The sequence below is a fragment of the Wolffia australiana genome, chromosome 2 (genome assembly GCF_029677425.1).
Source record: "Wolffia australiana isolate 7733 chromosome 2, ASM2967742v1".
Taxonomy (NCBI): Eukaryota; Viridiplantae; Streptophyta; class Magnoliopsida; order Alismatales; family Araceae; genus Wolffia; species Wolffia australiana.
Genome location: NC_135836.1, coordinates 7,948,299 through 7,966,841, shown reverse-complemented (window position 1 = coordinate 7,966,841; position 18,543 = coordinate 7,948,299). Strand labels below are relative to the sequence as shown.

Sequence of the window (18,543 nt, the reverse complement as noted above, 5' to 3'; positions counted from 1 at the left end):
GAAAGTCAAATATCATCATTACATATTTGTATATCCCCTGCTATTACATAAAATTATTTAAGTTATATTAAAATTTACAAGCCACGAAAGGCCTAGTATCGTCATCTAAATCTTGTGTAAAATTGTTAACACTAGTATCAAATCGGTGCTTTCCTGGGTTTGGAAGAAGGGGAATGAAGACAGGGGAAAAAGAAGGGGGAGGGAGAGGGGTAGTTTGCTGGCAAAATGGCTGTCTAATGATGGGGAATGGGAAAAACGAAGCGCGACAGTTGGCGCCAACGTGTTCGAACCGCCCATCCCATGAGCGCTTCGCCTTCTGCAGCGGTACCCTAACATTAGCCATGGAGCCGGTGAAGAGAAGAGGGGAAAACGCGGTGAGAGGAAGCCCATTTCCTCCACAGCATAGACGTATAAGCTGCAGCCTGTTCCCCCTTACGAACGGCAACGAGGCGACCCTTTCGCGGCGTCGCCATGGAGCACCTCGCTATCTTCTTCGCTCTCTTTCTCGTCGTCACGGCGGGGATCGCCGAAGCCGAAGGAGGTGCGAGGAAGAAGTACATTGTGTACATGGGCGAGAAGCGGCATCCCAGCTTCGACCATGCCGCCAACCACCATCGCCTTCTGGCAGACGTCCTCGGAAGGTTTTCATCATCATTACCATCTTCTTCTTCTTCATCGTCGTCGTAACCATCTCCATCTTTATCACCATCATATTATCATGCCCATCGTCGTCTCGTCAACACCATTGCCATCACATCATCATCATTATCATTATCATTATCATCTCATCGTCAACATCTTCATCATCCTCATCTTTTTCATCTTCTTCTTCTTCGTCATCATCATTTTCATCATCTTTCATTATCATCACCATCTTTCATTTTCATCATCAACTTCTTCTTCTTCTTCTTCTTCTTCTTCTTCTTCTTCTTCTTCTTCTTCTTCTTCTTCCACCATAACCCGGGAGTGTTCACCGTAATCGCCACAGCGAAGACGACGCCAAGGGCTCCATCTTCCACAGCTACACGAAGAGCATGAACGCCTTCGCGGCCATGCTGACGCCAAAGGAGGCCGACAAGATATCCGACCAAGACGACGTCATCTCCGTCTTCCCCTCCCACACGCGCAAACTACAGACAACTCGAACGTGGGACTTCCTCGGCTTCCCCTCCGACGCGAACAGGAGACCAGCCGCAGAGAGCGACGTCATCATCGGCATGATCGACTCAGGCATCGACCCAAACCTCGAAAGCTTCAGCGACCAAGGCCTCGGCCCGCCGCCGGCCAAATGGAAAGGAAGCTGCGGCCCGTTCGAGAACTTCACCTGCAACAACAAGATTATCGGCGCGAACATCTTCAGACTATCGCGAATGCTCCCCCGCGGCGACGTCACTTATCCCATGGACATGACCGGCCACGGCACGCACACGGCCGCCATCGCCGCGGGCAGGCTCGTCGGCGGCGCGAGCTTCTACGGTCTCGCCGGCGGCACCGCCCGCGGCGGCGTCCCGGCGGCGAGAATCGCCGTCTACAAGGTCTGCTTCACCGACCACACCTGCAACGACGAGGACGTCTTGGCGGCCTTCGACACCGCCATATCCGACGGCGTAGACATCATCAACCTCTCGCTGGGCACCGACGCGGGCCTGACCCTGACCGACGCGCTGGCCGTCGGATCGTTCCACGCGCTCCAATCCGGAATCCTGACCGCCGCCGCGGCCGGCAACCAGGGTCCCTTCCACCGCTCTCTGATGAACTACTCTCCTTGGATGTTGACCGTCGGGGCCAGCACCGTCGACCGCGAGCTCCGAACCGACCTCACGCTCGGCGACGGGAGGAAGTTCTCGGGGCTGACGGTGAACACCTTCGAGACGATGAACCAGAGCTTTCCTCTGGTGCGAGGGTACGACGCGTGCGGGACGGAGGGGATGGAGCTCGCGGCTATGAAGTGCATGCCGGAGTCGCTCGACCCAGAAGCCGTGAAGGGTAAAATCGTTCATTGTCTCGTCATCGGCGGGGCCGGGACGTCGGATATGGAGGTTAAGAGAGCAGGCGGAGCCGGGATTATCGTTCAAGTCTACGAGATGACGGACGCCGCGGAAGTCTATCTCCTCCCCGCGGCGATGGTGAACAAGTCCGACGGCAACGTTATCGTGGACTATATAAAGTCTGCGAGGTCCCCGGTGGGGGTTATTACCAAGTCGTACGTTGTACATGTGAGTAGCGCGACGGTGCCGAGCTTCTCTGGGAGGGGGCCGAATCCAGTGTATCGGAATATTTTGAAGCCGGACATGGTGGCGCCGGGGGTGGATATTGTGTCGGCGCACCCGCCGCGGCTGCCGGTGGTGCCGGAGGACGACCGACCGCCGTCGCACTTTAATATTCTCTCTGGCACGTCCATGGCTACGCCCCACGCCGCCGCGGCTGCGGCTTATGTGAAGACCTTCCACCCCGACTGGTCTCCCTCTGCGATCAAGTCTGCTCTTATGACTTCAGGTGCGTCTTCCTCGGTTCGGATCTCTCTCTCTCTCTGTCTCTCTCTCTCTGTGTCTCTCTCTCTGTCCCTCTCTGTCTCTGTCTCTGTCTCTCTCTCTCTCTCTGTCTCTCTCTCTGTCTCTGTCTCTGTCTCTCTCTCTCTCCCTCTCTCTCTCTCTCTCTGTCCGTCTCTGTCTCTCTCTCTCTCTGTGTCTCTGTCCCTCTCTGTCTCTCTCTCTATGTCTCTCTCTGTCTTTCTCTCTCTCTCTCTGTCTCTCTCTCTGTCCCTCTCTGTCTCTCTTTCTCTCTCTCTCTCTCTTCTCTCTTTCTCTCTCTCCTCTCTTTCTCTCTCTCTCTCTCTTCTCTCTTTCTCTCTCTCCTCTCTTTCTCTCTCTCTCCTCTCTTTCTCTCTCTCTCTCTATGTATCTTTCTCTATCTCTCTCCCTTTTATTCCCTCTCAGTCTATAGCCCTTAATTGTCTCTCTCAAGTCAATCTGCCTCTATCTCTCTCCCTTCACACACACTCTCCTTCCATACCTCTTTCAGTCTCTCTCTATTCTCCCCGTTTCACACATACTCTCTCTCTCTCTATACCTCTTCCATTCTCTTTACACTCTCTCCATTTCACTCTCTCCATCCATACGTCTATCTACATATTTATCTCCCTTCGCAGTCTACCTCTGTCCTTTTCACTCTTTCTCGATCTCTGTCCCTTTCACACACTCTCTCTCTACCCCCTTTCTCTCTCTCTCTCTATCTCCGTCCCTTTCATTCTCCATCTGTTTCGCTCTCTCTTCCAATGTCTCCTTTCCACTCTCTCTTTAACTCCACTCCCTCCCTCTCACTCTCGCTTTAACTCTATCCTTCTCACTCTATCTTGCTCTCTTTACTTTTCTCTCCACTCGTCTTTCTCCATCCCTCTCTTTTTCTCCCTCTCTCGCTCAGCTATCTTTATCTTCCTCTCTCAATCCTTTCCCCTCTCCCTCTTTCTCTATTTATCCCTTCTCTCTCTCCGCTAATCTCCAACTCTTCCGTTGCCTCGTTCACGCTCTCTATTTGTCTCTAACTTTCCCTCACTCTCCAACTCCCCCGCTTGTTAACTTCTTTAAATCTATCCATTCGCAGCGACCGTGATGACAAAAGAGAGCACGAACCTTACAGAGCAGGAGTACGCCTACGGCGCCGGTTTGCTCAACCCCTCTCGAGCCGTTGACCCGGGCCTGGTCTACGATATGGGGTTCAACGACTGGTTGACTTTCCTCTGCGCGCAGACCGGAAACCTGACCGCGATCCGGGTCCTGACCGCCCAGTCAAACCTGGTCTGCACCGCGCCGCGCCGGGTCCGGTCCTCCCACGATAACCTCAACTATCCCAGCTTCCACCTGGCGGTCAACGACCCCGCCGCCGCCTCCGCCGCCGTCTTCCGGAGAAGCGTGACCCACGTCGGCGGCGCCGCCGCCGTCTACACCGCCCACGTGTCGCCACCTCCCGGTGTCAACGTCACCGTCGTGCCGAGCTCCATCCGATTCTTGCGCCCGAAGCAGCGCAGATCGTTCAAGCTCGTGCTGAGGACGGCCCCCCAGGGCCGTCGCCCGCCGTTGATCGTCTCCGGATCGCTGACGTGGAGCGACGGCGTCCACTCGGTGCGTAGTCCCATTGTCGTGAGCTACGCCTGAGCTCGCCCCTCCCCCCGTGTTCCCAAAGACGATATTTTCATCAATCAAGGGCCCGGACAATCTCGTCCGTCCGCTTGTTTCTCTCTCTAGAACGAGGAGAGAGGAAGAGACAAGGCCTGGAGGCTTTAATGATCTGCTCGAGTTGACGAGTCTTCTTTCTCCCGGGTTGATTATCGGGCTTTTGTCATTAAGAAAGCCGCGACCACTTTCCAACGGTCAGCTTTTCCTCTGCACCTTCCTCCCCGGACTCCAGTGTCAGTCAGACTGCGAGATAGAGATAGATCCTTTCAGATAACTCTAGAGAGAGATACAGAGAGAAACAAACCCGCACTTTCAACTCTGTCCGGGTCGGTGTCGGTAGAGAGAGAGATTGCAGATGGAAGAAAAGCGATACCGGAGATGGTATGAATGATGGACTCGGCCCCGCGTCAGCGACTCAGTGGTGTCTTCTTGTAGCGACGCGCGAGTCGCTCCTAGTTGGGCGACCGCGATGGCCGAGTCGCCGGAGAGCGGTCCGGCGGCGGCGGCGCACAAGGAGTACGAGCGGCTGGCGATGGTGAGAGGCAGGGCGATGAAGGGAAAGGGCGCCTGGTATTGGGCCTATCTCGAGCCCGTTCTCGTCTCCGACCCGGATACGGGCCAGCCCAAGGCGGTCAAGCTCCGGTGCTCGCTCTGCACCGCCGTCTTCTCCGCCTCGAACCCATCTCGGACCGCCTCCGAGCACTTCAAGCGCCGGGCCTGCCCCAACTTCACCGGCCACCATGCCCAGAAGCGCTCCCCTCCTTCCTCCTCCTCCTCGCCCGCTTACCAGATTCCTCTCGCCACCGCCGAGCCGCTGGCGCTGCCGCCGCCGTACGTGGTCACCGCCGGCGGAAGAGAGGACCTCGGCGCGCTGGCCATGCTCGAAGACAGCGTGAAGCGGCTAAGGAGCCCGCAGGCGAGCCCGAGCCCGGCCCTGACCCGGACCCAGTCCGAGTCCGCCGCCGCGCTGCTTGCCGACTGGGTCTTCCAGTCCGGCGGCGCCGTCCCCTTCGCCGCCCTCCGGCACCCCAAGTTCCGCGCCTTCCTCCGCCAGGTCGGACTCCCCGCCCTCCTCCCCCGCGACCTTATCGGGCCCCGCCTCGACGCTCGATACCGCGAGGCCCGCCAAGAATCTGAATCCCGGATCCGCGACGCCCTCTTCTTCCAGCTCGCCTCCGCCGGCTGGCGCCGCGGCGGCCTCGTCGGCCTATCCGTCAACCTCCCCACCGGCGCCACCGTCTTCCACGGCGCCGTCTTCGCCCAAAGCAAACCCCCGGCTAAGTACGTCGAGGAGGTTCTCATGGAGGCCGCGGCGGCGGCCGGCGGCGGCGCCGCCGAGCGCTGCGCGGGCGTCATCGCCGACTGCTTCGACGGCGGCGAGCTCCGCGAGCTGGAAAGCAGGCACCGGTGGATGGTCAACCTCCCCTGCCTGCTGGAGTCCTTCCGCGCGCTGCTCAAGGACGTGGCGAGAGACGTCCCCGTCATCCGCGGCGCCGCCGCCGGCGCCGCCAAGCTCGCCCGCTTCTTCAACGCCGACCCGCAACGGCACCAGCCCCTCCGCGCCGCGCCGCTCGCGGCCATGCTCGAGGACGTGGCGAGCTCGGCGCGGGCCCTGCGGCTCGGGCTGGCCCGGGCGGAGGACCCGGAGGCGGCTCAGCTGGCGGGCCTGGCCGGGGACGAGGGGTTCTGGGGCGGCGTAGCCGCGGCCCTGGCCCTGGTCCGAGCCGTCGAAGCCATGGTCCGGGAGGCGGCCGCCGAGCGGCCCCTGGTCGGCGAGTGCCTCCCCTTGTGGGACGCCATGCGAGCCAAGCTCAAGGACTGGTGCGCCGAGTTCCACGTGGACAACGCCGCCGTGGAGGAAATCCTGGAGAGCCGGTTCAGGAAGAGCTACCACCCGGCCTGGTCCGCGGCCTTCATCTTGGACCCGCTGTACCTCGCTAAGGACGCCGCCGGCAAGTACCTCCCCCAGTTCCGGCGGCTCTCGCCGGACCAGGATAAGGACGTGGACAGGTTGGTCACCCGGCTAGTGCCGCCCCAGGAAGCCCCGACGGCGCTCATGGAGCTGATGACCTGGCGAGCCGAGGGGCTCGATCCGCTGTACGCGCAGGCGGTGCAGGTTAAGCAGCGGGATAGCGCAACGGGGAAGATGAAGGTAGCGAACCCGCAGAGCCGGAGGCTGGTCTGGGAGACGTGCCTTAGCGAGTTGTCCACGCTGGGGAAGGTCGCCGCGAGGCTCATCTTCATGCACGCCACCTCGGTCGGGTACACGGCCGACGGGTCTCTTCTTAGGTGGGTCGCGGCTCAGGGGAGGTCCCGGGCCGCCATGGACGTGGCTCAGAAGCTCGTCTACGTGGCGGCTCAGGCGAAGCTCGAGCGGCGCGACTTCTCGGGCGAGGAGGACGTAGGCGAGGACGATGACGAGCATCTCTTTGCCGACGACGATGACGACCTTCTCGCCGAGGTTTTCGCCGATGCTCCCTCCGCCTGAAGAAAGTTTCTCTTCGGATTCGTTTTTTTTTGGTAATCTCTTCATTCTTTACATTGGGCTAATGGAGAAAATACTCTCCCTCGGACTTTGGAAAACCGATAAGCGTCGTCTTCATTGGTCGTCGTCGCAAAGGAGTTCGTTAATAGCGTTTCATGGTTTGCTTGAGCAGACTGAGACAGGAGATCTAGCCAAAATAGGCACAGAGATGTAACGAGAGACTCACCACTCACCAAGTCATCTGGCGGGCGGTCAAAAGACTCACTCTCTCTCCCTCTCTCTCTCTCCATCTCTATCTTTCTCCGTCTCTCACTATCTCTCCCTCGCTCGCTCTCGCTATCTCTCTCCCTCTCTCTCTATCTCTCTATCTCTCTCTCGCTTGCTCTCTCTCTCCCTCTCTCTATCTATATCTCTATCTCTCTCTCGCTATCTCCCTGGCTCTGTCTCTCTCGCTCTCTATCTATCTCTCTCTCGCTCTCTCTCGCTCTCTCTCTCCCTCGCTCTCGCTTTCTCGCTCTCTCTCTCTCTCGCTCTCTCTCGCTCTCTCTCGCTCTCTCTCTCTCTCGCTCTCTCTCGCTCTCTCTCGCTCTCTCTCGCTCTCTCTCGCTCTCTCTCGCTCTCTCTCGCTCGCTCGCTCTCTCTCTCTCCCTCTCTCGTTCTCTCTCTCTCGCGCGCTCTCTCTGTCTCTCGCTCGCTCTCTCTGTCTCTCGCTCTCTGTCGTTCTCTCATTTGCTCTCTCCATAACTAGCTCTCCGTCTCTCCTCTCTTTCGCTCTCTCTGTCCCTCGCTCTCTGTCTTTCCTCTCACTGGCGCTCTCTGTCTTCCCTCTCTGTCTCTTCTCTCATTTGCTCTCTGTCCCTTGCTCTCTGTCCCTCGCTCTTTCTCTCTCTGCCTCCCTCTTTCACTCTCTCTCTGTCGATCCCTCTCTCTCTCTACTTCTCTGTCTCTCTCTCTCACCCTCATATTCGCTCTTTCTGTCTCGCTCTATCTCCCCCTCGCTCGCTATCTCTGTCTTGCTCTCTGACTCTCCCTCCATTCGCTCTCCCCCTCGCTCCCTCTCATTCTCTGCTCTATATTCTCTCTCTTTATATCCGTCTCGTTCTTCTTTCTCTATCTTTGTCTCTCTCTCCCCTCTCTTCCTTCTTTCTCTCTCCTTCACGAGAATTAGCAGTCCGTATCCACCGACGGTCACTACCAGTCTTCTTTAATGCAGTCGGTAGGGTTGGATACACAGAACACGCCCACACAGGCAAGGGGATCCAGTGATTCCTCGTACGCCAGATTGGATCCATCGGGATGCTCCCGGCTCATCGCAGCCGTCCATTTTCGCTATGATTCACGTTGCCGCTGCCAAGTGGATGCCTACGTCAGCAATCGTGTTCCGATCACGTCGGGACTATAATTTTCCCACGTGTCCGTACCGGGGGATAATCCTCGCCGTCCATTCCGGTTGTCAAGATCCGTCTGAAGTCCACCTGTGGCTCCTGCTTCTTTGATGAGGACAGATCAGCTTCATCCGTCCGGATAGGGACGAGAGAAAAGTCAGCGCCGTTGTCCTGACACTCGGTCAGTAGACTGCCTTTTCAAATCACCAAGTGGCTCTTTTCTGGGATTTTCCCAAATAATAAATGTAATTTCCAAGCTCAGCTTGGTTCTGGCTAGTCATCCGTCAACCGTTGAAAACATAGTATTAATAAGTGGCATCCGAGTACAGAACTCAGGGCGCAAAGGCTTTCTGTTCTGATTCCGAGGTCAGGATGGATGACTGACTACTAGACATGGTTGTTCTGTTCTGTTCGTCTTAAACAAACAAAAAATTTGCACAAAAGAACCGCACAGGGCCTTGTTCTTTGTTCTGTTCTTTTTTTTTTCAAAAACTAACAAAATTCGCACATTCCCACAAATTTGCACATTCGCACAAAACTAGAACAAATTTCGCACAAAGCGAACAAAATAACCGCACACCGGACTGTGCGATGTTCTATTCGAATTTGTTTTTGTTCTGTTCGGAAAACCGAGCAGAACAAAGAATTTGCACAACTTCGCACAAAAAAAAAAAACAGAACGACCATGTCTACTGATGACGCCAAGTGATGGAAATGGATGACGGACTGCCATCCGTCGACAATCCTTAACCCAGAAGAGGAAAGAGTTGAGCTATTTGATACAAACAAAGTGGGCAAAGGCGGAAAGCTGGACCGGCCACCTCCAGGTCACCATTGAGCAGATTTGAGGGTGGTCAAGTCGGAAGCAGCCCATCCCTTTTGGCCATCTCATAAAGTGCAATGGCGGCGAGGACCTTGGCATCGGCGGTGGTTCGCCAGAGCTTTTGGTAGGGGATGACATGGACTTTGATCAGCTCGCCATGGTCTCTGAGGCCCATCTGCTTGCCTCGTAGCGATCTAATCACTCCCTCGTCCACGTTGCCCTTGTACAAGAGAAGACTAATCTCCTCATCGCATCCGCCCTGAAGACCGCGATTCAAGGTCAGTGGAATTGGAATTCACTTGACAAATAAGTCAACGGTCAACATACAGGCGAGGGGAAGATCTTGCATCCCGTGGCTGGATCGAGTAGAGCCGTCAGATTGATCATGTCTGCAAGACTGAGGGAAATGCCAGTCTCTTCTTCGACCTGATCTGAATAAACTGTCAATGGAGAAAACAAATACCCCGTTCTGTTTTTCACCTTTTCTAAGGATACAAGGATTCCTTTATTTTATTTACTCCATGGTATTTTGTCGTTTACACCAGATTAACTGAAGAAGTAAATAAATTGGAAAATTCTAAATTTTTATGTCCGATAAGATACTTGATTACCTCTCGGACAGCTGTGCCCACAACGTCATCCCCATCGTCATCCAGCATACCAGCAGGCAGTTCTAAGATCACTCGCCCCACGGGAACCCTGGCCTGTGAATTTCAAATGCAAGCACCCGCTAAATCATAAGTTTTTTTCTTAATTTACAGCGATCTACAATTTTATCAATGACCCACCAAAGCTAAATTAAGGAACTATTCAAAATTTAATGGATTGGGACTAGGACACAACGATCCATCAAAAAATTAGCGGTGCCTAAGAGCAGCTGCCCTGTAGGCATTAGAGAAAGAGAGAGAGAGAGAGAGAGAGAGAGAGAGAGAGTGAGAGAGAGATAAATTGGGCCTGACATTTTCAGGATCCATTTAATTTTCTATCATTGACCAGGTTTCGTGATAGGAACTGATCAAAGGATTAATCAAGATTAATTGGACCTGATCTGATCCGAGCTGATTGCAATCAAGACATTCTGAACGACCAGATCACTTAGATCAGAACAGGATCTGAGTTGCCTGATAGACCAGGAAAATCTGATCGAAACAGATTTTTTAAAGGGTAATTTTAGGTACCTGTTCTGTGAGAACAACAAAATCCTTCCCGCCAGACTTTAAAATAATCAGAACCGCAACAGCAGGTCCACGCGAAAATACAATTCCTGGAACCTGGAAAAGTATTGCTCAAATTGTAAAAAAATAGGATTCATTAAACCGAAGTTGCTAATCTGACCTTTGGATTGGGAATTAAATGGCTTATTCAGGATTATTTGATTTAAAAGGTGGATAATTTATACGTTCTTTTCACGAAAGTATCACAGAGAATGCAAAGACAGTAAAAGTTAGTTACAGACACGTGTGGGCCCTGCACATGAGAGACCCTTTAAAGGAGCACGCAGAGTGGGAAAACAGACAGGGAAGTTGTTTTTCAGAGCAGTCGGCATCCGCGGCCAGAGGAGAGAAGATCAACCTGAAGGGAGATCCTTCTCCATCTGTCTTCTTATCATTTCTCTTCTTCAGTTCGGGTGACATTGATACATGAGCTGCAATTTGGATTCTAGTATTGGTCACACCCTAGACAGAAATATATTAAATGGGTACATGTGTCCTTTAACGATAATCAAATTCTACTATTTGATTACTGTTAAATCAATCTATTTTATGCCCAGAAAAGATAAATAAAAATAATACAGAACCTTCTGCCCTGTCTCATTATCAATAACATCGGCTTTGAACTTCACAAATCCAAGCCGGCTCCCAAACATATCCAGTCCCTGCATTAACACAAAATCTCACAGTTTAATAAAAATGCATTACATTTTATTCGGATGTGCTGCTCAAAGTAAATTAAAATTCTGCAACACTTTACAGCAGAGTTTTTGCGTAATGGGTCTATTTATCCCTCTTTTTCTTCATTTTTTCACCAGAGGGAAGTTCGAGGTTCTAAAAAATTACCTGAATATGAACATGTTTTAGTGACATATGACCTCCGGACAAGAGACCTGAGTCGCTTTGCATATTCTTCAGCCAAGTCTTAAACAACGAAGAGCCAACAGCGTTGCTGCATCATGGAAGGCGTTTTCATGACATCAACTTGAGTTTTCGTTTGAAGAACACTTATACCGGACAATGACTAAATTTGAGGATTGATTTTAAAATCTTAAAATAATGATGGGCAGTTTTAATACTTCTACACCACATCGCTTCTCATAAGATAGAAACTGTAAGCACAAACATCATTGTATAAAGTAAGAAAAAGGTTGACTGTACGAGACAGACAGAAAATTGGCGCCAGAAAAAATGAAAAGACACCTCTTTGGGCATTCTTAAATTAGCATTCCTCGTTCAATATTTAGATACATCATCGCACGGGCTGTGTTTTAATTCAATTGAAAAAGGGTTTGAGCAATGAATTGGCATTGTATCTCTCAGGCATTATGTAACTACCAAAACATCACTGAAACACACCATCCAGTGTTGCCAATAATCTAAAGCAAACGCAAAAAAATAGACGAGTTGGTATTTCATCGTCCAGTTCACGTCTGAATGGCGTATACACATAATAATCAAAATGAGCAAAAATTCAGTGAGAGGGAAAGGATTTTAAGAACCTGAATTCGCCAGATGAAAGGGCCGGATCCCCAGACACTGTGAAAATTTCGCCATTAGAAAGGGGTACAGAGGTGGAATGTAATTCCAGCACACCGCCCGAATCTTCCGAGAAATCGGCAGATTTCATTAGAGCACGGCGACTCGAGGAGTACCCGCGAGGTTTGATTTCCACCGATTCCCTTTCGCCGATCAGAAAACCCACACGGCCGCTGACGGAAATTCGGCCACCGAAGGTAGGAGCTCCCCCGGGCAGAGGAGAGAGCGCGCGTAGCATCTTCTATACCCACTCTTTGGCCCGATACAGCAATAAAGAGGTTTTAAACTTGCTAATTTCAGAATATTCTCCTAGATAACGTTTGCATATTTAGAATTCGATACCCAAGCAAAAATACTAGCTCCAGGTGAATAGTCAGTCTTATTATTTACACAAAATAAAGAAGATTATATCTTTATTCAGAAGGTGTGGCTCCACAGTGAACATTTTGTAAAATTCTTTTATCTCTTTCTCCTTGAGAGAATTCCAACAAAAAAAGGAATCAGATGTCACTTTAACAAATAAAATCAGAATTATTAGCTGTTAATAGCTACCACAATTTGTAATGTCTCTTCGCATTCATAGCCCGAGAATGTTACTGCAAAAATATGAACATGAGGATCATTTCAGCAGTGTCATTGATGACAACCCCATCAATCATCTTCTACCAAGAGTGGTTTCACCTCAAGACCTGAATGATGTAGTTCAGTTAACTGCACCTAACAGTGCACATAAAACAGTATTTTTAACAAATTATTTTCCGCCCAACTTGCGTTAATGCAAGAAAACCATAAGCCAATGTTTTCTCACAACCCCAACTTGAAACATGCACTGACCCTATTGCAAGCAACAATGGAAGAAAATAATTCCAAAACTTTGCTCACTTGGGTTTTGGGAAGATAATCATTTATCCTTGAATCATTGTGCTTGTTCAGCCTGTATCCCGTTTAAGATCTTTGTTACTTTAAAACATCTATTTACTTAAAAAGAGGTGAGAACACTGTGGCGATGTAAAAATGATCTATTTACTTAAAAACATCTAAAATAATGACTGTTCAAATTAAATACTAAAATAAGCTACTAGGATCAATTCTAAGGATGGAAAAGTAAAAATAATGCAATATTAAAAGTTAGGAATATCATGGTTTATTGTAGTGTCCATGGGGTGAGGTTCTAGTTTGAGGTATGACTTCAATGAGTCTGTAGTTCAGGAATATCATGGGTTGAATTATTTACTTAGCTTTTGATTTGAAATCAAAACGGCTCCATAAATCAAACTTGTGAACAATAATAAATGGACCCTCTCATTGACTTTTCATCTTATGTGGAAACAATTAGTTGCGCATTAAAAACTCATGCACATTCATGTAGAGTGTCACACACAAAATTCCTATTAATTATAAATAAATCTAAAGCCAAAATAAACTATGAAAGTCATTCCTTTCTATACCGTCTTCTCTCTCTCCTCAGGTGTCCTACCCTCTCGATGTAATCATAAAGTGAGAATATCATTTGGATCGATGACAGCCTTATTGAGTCAAGGAAAGGAATATTTGATCTATCAAGGGCCATGTGGACATATCTAGAGACTGAGCATTTGTGCATGTCATGAAGACTCATTCAAGGAACTAAATGATGCTGGTTTTGAGACTGCAAAAGGTGACTTGGTCATTGACATTTTTCACTCCACTATAAAGGTCTAATTTAATTCATTTTATTCCGCTAAGCAAATCTCATGGCGAAAAAACACATTGGTGGTATTAAATACATGTTTTATGCTATGATATATATAAAAGATGGATTTTTTGTTCAACCATGAACATTTACAAAACATAAAAGCCTTTTGCCATCATTTTAGGGTTGGCACTAGTGTCACCGCGATCAATATGCATTATATTGGCCAGCGCTCCTGGTATCACTTGTGGTCAACGACAAGACAACATTATGTGGGCAACCATCATGTTGGGTTCTAATGTTGTGATTGAGGTAAAATTTAATTGATTCTTGCTGCAGATGTAAAATCAAACTCATAACTTCTCTTTAAAATCACCTTGGCACATATCACATCCATGATTTATTGGTTTCTCAAGTGAGATTTATTGAAGTGCCCAAGCTTTTAGCCTCTAGACATATCTACAAATCTCCAACACATTGAATCTCCTCCTCCATCTTAATAATCTCTATTATCACTCCACCATCATTGTCACATCATTTCAATCACATCAAGAGTGGAAGGATCCAAGCAGAGAAAGGAGATGAAGGTTTGGCTCCCGAGTAATTATGTCATGGGTGAATTGCTTTCTGGATCTTCCCTATTCATACTTAATATGATATTTTCATGAAAAATCATTAATATCAAGTATACCTTCCAACATCCAAATGATCATTTGTGTGTGACCCCTCTAGACACATGCATCAATTTAGTTAACCACCTTAGTATGTCAATAGCCTTTGTTGGCCTTCTTAATTTATTATCTATATTATAATATTGATAAGTCAATAAAAGATTAATTTTACCCAATCAATAGGTTGATTTTCTAGCCTATGGGTGCCAAACTACATTCTGCGCTCTAGAAGATACAAATGTATATATTGACTTACTCATTGAACATAACTACCATCAATTACCATGTAAAAATAGTTTCTGATCCACTTGATGCTCCTAAGATGACTTAAGGTATGGTCAACTATCAAACCCCAATCGGTTATCTATGTAAGTATTGATACATTCAGAAATCATCAGAGATATCTTCTCAGATATTCAACTACCTTGGCCAAAAACTTCATCGCATCATCTTCATTGAGCTGTCTCCTATTATACCAAGGGTAGAGGATCCCATCTTCATAACTCAATTACGTTCATGAACTTCTAGTTGCAACCAAACGAAGACTCTTTAGAGTTCCATCCAAAAGTGTTGGGTTCTCAGGCTATGGTTTTTTATGAATGAAACAAATTTCAAGCATCAAAATCTTAAGAAAAAATCAGAATTTATCTCTAAAACATATAATATGTTGAGTATCTTGAGGGCAGGTTTTTTCACCCCTGACTAGCTTCTTGGGATAGTTTCTTCAAGCCATTCAATGGTTCTTCCCCTAGCGGTATCCAAGTGACTAGAAGGTTGCTGGATATCCTCTCCCTCCTTACATCTTTTTGAAAATCTTGTCAATATTCTCACCATCAAGGAGGACTTGTGGAATGAGTGGAGAAAACAGGGAACGAATAAAAGAGGGGGCCGGGCCTTGATGGGAACAAATCGGGCGGCTTTTTTAGCACACAACTTAAAAATCAAATATAAATTCCAAACTCACTCAAATATGTATACACGAGTATGCTGATGATTGCAGGTCATTGGTATTTTGAGTTTTATCAATAATATGAATAATCCTTTACTCACCAGAGTTGACTAGTTATTGAAGAGTAAAGTTCATCCCCATAGGGAGCGTAGATCAGGATTTTTCATATTTTTAAAAGGTGATTAATTTTGTGATTAGTGATATTTATAAGGTAATAGCTTGAGGCTTGATGATAATTACAACATAATTTTCTTCTTCCAAAGTGGTTAGTCTTTAGTATGGAACATTATGAAGACAAAATAAACAATGGTAAGAGATAAGAGTGATGGAGGAAATGGGGAGGTGGGAAGGTGACTACTTGATATTTATAGAGTCTATAAGTTGTTTATTTGAAAGAGGACAGGTCGAGGATAGTGTTGTAGAGAGAGAATGAGAAATAGATATTAGAAGGCTAGAGTGAAGGAATGATGATAGGATGACAAGTGGTTTAGACATATATGGATACATATATGTATATAAATGGATATGAAATTATGTATTCCATTTTAAGAATGGTAGAAGATCGAAGAAATATGATATGGAAGGGATTTTGAAGTGAATAATCTTTTTGTATGTATTCAAATACTTTAGGGGTTTCTAGTGAATTTTACTTTGATTTATTCTGCTTAGACAGCTATCGTAACCGCAATGCACAGTGCCTACCAATCATTGGCTATGGCCAATTATTACATCACATTATTTGATTAATTTTTTATTACTTTTAAAATAAAATTTGATGATTATAAAACAAAAGAAACGACTAGTTTTGCAATAAATTCTGACTAGTGTAGGGACACATGATGGATGAAAAAAATAAACTCAATCTTAAAAAAAGACAAGCAAATAGAGCTTTTGCACATTTTTTTAATACATGAACAGAGTCTATATAGACTCATAGATACATGGATCTATACAACTCTATCAGAAAGAATCAGTAAAAAAAAAGAATTGGAATTGATCAATGTCTTGCTCAAAACAAACAAAAATAAAAATGAAACATAAACCCAAGATCAAGTAAGCCCTCTCAGTGGCTTGGTTAAGAATAAGGTTGTTGAAATGTTATGGAATAATATTGATCCTATTCATGGGGAATCCGTACATAAAATATCCCATTCCAAAAAGAAAGAGAAAGTTTGAAACGATTGGGACTTTTTCAGTGATTAGATGAAATTATTAATTCATGACCTGGCATGTACAGAATGAAGTTATCATTCTCAATTCTATGAGAAGTTTTATGAAAATGTTTCATTTTCTCTTTTCAATGGAAGTTTCATTCTAACAGAATGTATTCTCATTTATGGCGTAATTCTTCTTCTGATGATTGATTCAACCTATGATAAAAAAGATAGACCTTGTTTCTATTCATCTCTTCAACAAGTTTAGGAATGAGCATAACAGCCCTTTTGTTCTGATGGAGAGAGGAACCTAGGACTATCTTTTCAGGAAATTTCCAAACAAACAATTTTAATAAAATATTTCAATTTTTTATTTAACTATTTCAACTTAATTTTTTCCTCTATCCGTAGAGTATATTGAATGTAAAGACATGGCTATCACAGAGTTTCTCCTATTCGTATTAATAGCTGCTCTAGGAGAAATGTTTTTATGTTGTGCTAATGATTCAATAACTACCTTTGTAGCTCTAGAATTTTTCCATTTATTTTCCTACCTATTATCAGGATATACCTTGAGAGATATACAGTCCAATGAGGCTACTACAAAATATTTAGTCATAGGCGGGGTGAGCTCTTCTATTCTGGTTCATGGTTTCTCTTGACTATATGGTAAATCTAGGGGAGAGATCGAGCTTCAAGAGATAGTGAATGTTCTTAAAACACAAATGTATAATCCCCATGAATTTCAATTGCACTTATATTCATCACTATAGGAATTGGTTTCAAGCTTTCCCTAGCCTCTTTCTTCACTGTACTCCTCACGTATATGAAGGAATGTGGTCCATTCATCAAATTCCAACCTCTATATCTACCTCTGAGATGTTTGGATTTTTCAAAACTCTATAGACATGCAGAAAATCTATCCCCACTCCATGACATGACTTTCATCAAAATTTTATTGTGATATCTTTGTTCAAATAACAATTAAGGTGAAGTAGGGTCAGGAACAACAAATCTCTCTATGATAAACAGATCCATATTGAAAGCTCAGTATTTCTATAGTTACTAAAAATGATCGGACTAATGACATACACAGTACTTGAATTTTCAATACTTGGATAAATGAAAAGTAGTCAAAATAATTTAAACTAAATGATATACATATTTTTTGTTTTAGATAAGTTGTAATAATAAAATGTGTTTAAGGAATTTTTAGGGTAATAAATAAGAGTTAATGTTGAAGAAAACCTTTGGCCTCAATTTGTCGGCCGCAGCGCTTTGCCGGGCAGGTAGTACACTGAAAATGCTGTACTTTTGATACACAAGGAATATTTTAGTGCTGTTTGGTGCGTTGAAAAGCTTGAAGTATAGGATATCATTTAGACTTTACATAGACAAAATGGTGAGAAAATTTAAATCAAGCATTCACGAGATCACACGAACCTATGTGTCACCTTCTCCAAGGGTCAAGTGGTGTTGTTTCTCCAAGAATCTCAATCACCCTTTGAGCTCTCTCTCTCCACACTTGTATAACAAGAATGGATCAACGAAATATGATGCACTAGGCCTCCAACAACAAACTAGGAGCAGAAATCCAAGATGAGATACAAAGAGAAGGGAGAAGAGATTAAATAGGCGTGCCCTTATTGTCCCAGCCATTGCATTAAATTCTCAGGTTTTGGAAGGTTAGGATTACTTGATTTCTAGCCAGGATCCGTGTGCCATCATTCCCATATTTTAAAACAGGTCTTTCAAATTCAAATTGTGGGATAGTTCCACAATTCTTGCCTTTTGTTGACCCTATCCTCAAGGTTGTTTGAATGGGCTTCTAGAGGGGTCTTCTGATGTATTAGGCCTCCACTTATTACCTAAGTCCTGTTTTCAAATAAAACTCCAAGAAGATGTGGGAAATCCACTTGACTCTAAGGAGTCAAGTGGAGTTAGTCTCAAAAATCAATAAAATATATAAAAATAGATCTTAGGAAAATAAATCATAAATGTCTCATTTTATCCTTAAATGGTGAATAATGCAGGTGTATATCTAAAAATATGTCGTAAAAAAGAAGTATAAAAGCATAATTTTATTGATCAAATTTTATCAAATATTATTATCTAAAAATAATCAAGTTATTAATGAGTGTACAAAACAAAGAAATAACCCCTCATGTGCGAAATCTCAGAAAATCCACTTTAAGATCAAACAATTCCATCAAATTGAGTATGAAATTATGTGTGTGATAGCATCTACTATTCTAGGAATTTCAATAAATCCAATTGTTTCAATTTCTCAGGATACTATTACTTAGATTTTAGGGTATATTTCTTAGTTCACGATCACTCTTACAAACTGGAATAAACTAATTAGTAGACTTGTTCTTCAAAAAATTGAAATGTGCTGACGTTATGAACATATAATCATGGAATCAACTTGATCATCAGATTATTAGTTCATTCCACACCTCACCATACATTTTACAGAGTT

General features: G+C 46.1%; 3 protein-coding genes across 3 annotated transcripts; 2 read left to right on the top strand and 1 right to left on the bottom strand.

Moving 5' to 3' along the window:
- The first annotated feature begins 4 nt into the window (after positions 1–4).
- Positions 5–4,377, top strand: XSP1 (xylem serine peptidase 1). Its single transcript, XM_078591041.1, has 3 exons — positions 5–641; positions 989–2,496; positions 3,601–4,377. The coding sequence occupies exons 1-3, from the start codon at positions 472–474 to the stop codon at positions 4,149–4,151; spliced, it is 2,229 nt and encodes a 742-aa protein (XP_078447167.1). The 5' UTR covers positions 5–471; the 3' UTR covers positions 4,152–4,377.
- An 88-nt stretch (positions 4,378–4,465) lies between these two features.
- Positions 4,466–6,806, top strand: LOC144716691 (uncharacterized). Its single transcript, XM_078591898.1, has one exon. It carries the CDS (start codon positions 4,642–4,644, stop codon positions 6,658–6,660), a length of 2,019 nt encoding a protein of 672 aa, XP_078448024.1. The 5' UTR covers positions 4,466–4,641; the 3' UTR covers positions 6,661–6,806.
- Positions 6,807–8,604: 1,798 nt separating this feature from the next.
- Positions 8,605–11,878, bottom strand: NUDX14 (nudix hydrolase homolog 14). The gene is made up of 7 exons (XM_078591899.1): positions 11,579–11,878; positions 10,923–11,028; positions 10,664–10,741; positions 10,044–10,136; positions 9,477–9,569; positions 9,193–9,291; positions 8,605–9,124 (listed from the first exon to the last, which is right to left on the bottom strand). Exons 1-7 carry the CDS (start codon positions 11,851–11,853, stop codon positions 8,897–8,899), a joined length of 972 nt encoding a protein of 323 aa, XP_078448025.1. The 5' UTR covers positions 11,854–11,878; the 3' UTR covers positions 8,605–8,896.
- Positions 11,879–18,543: the final 6,665 nt, after the last annotated feature.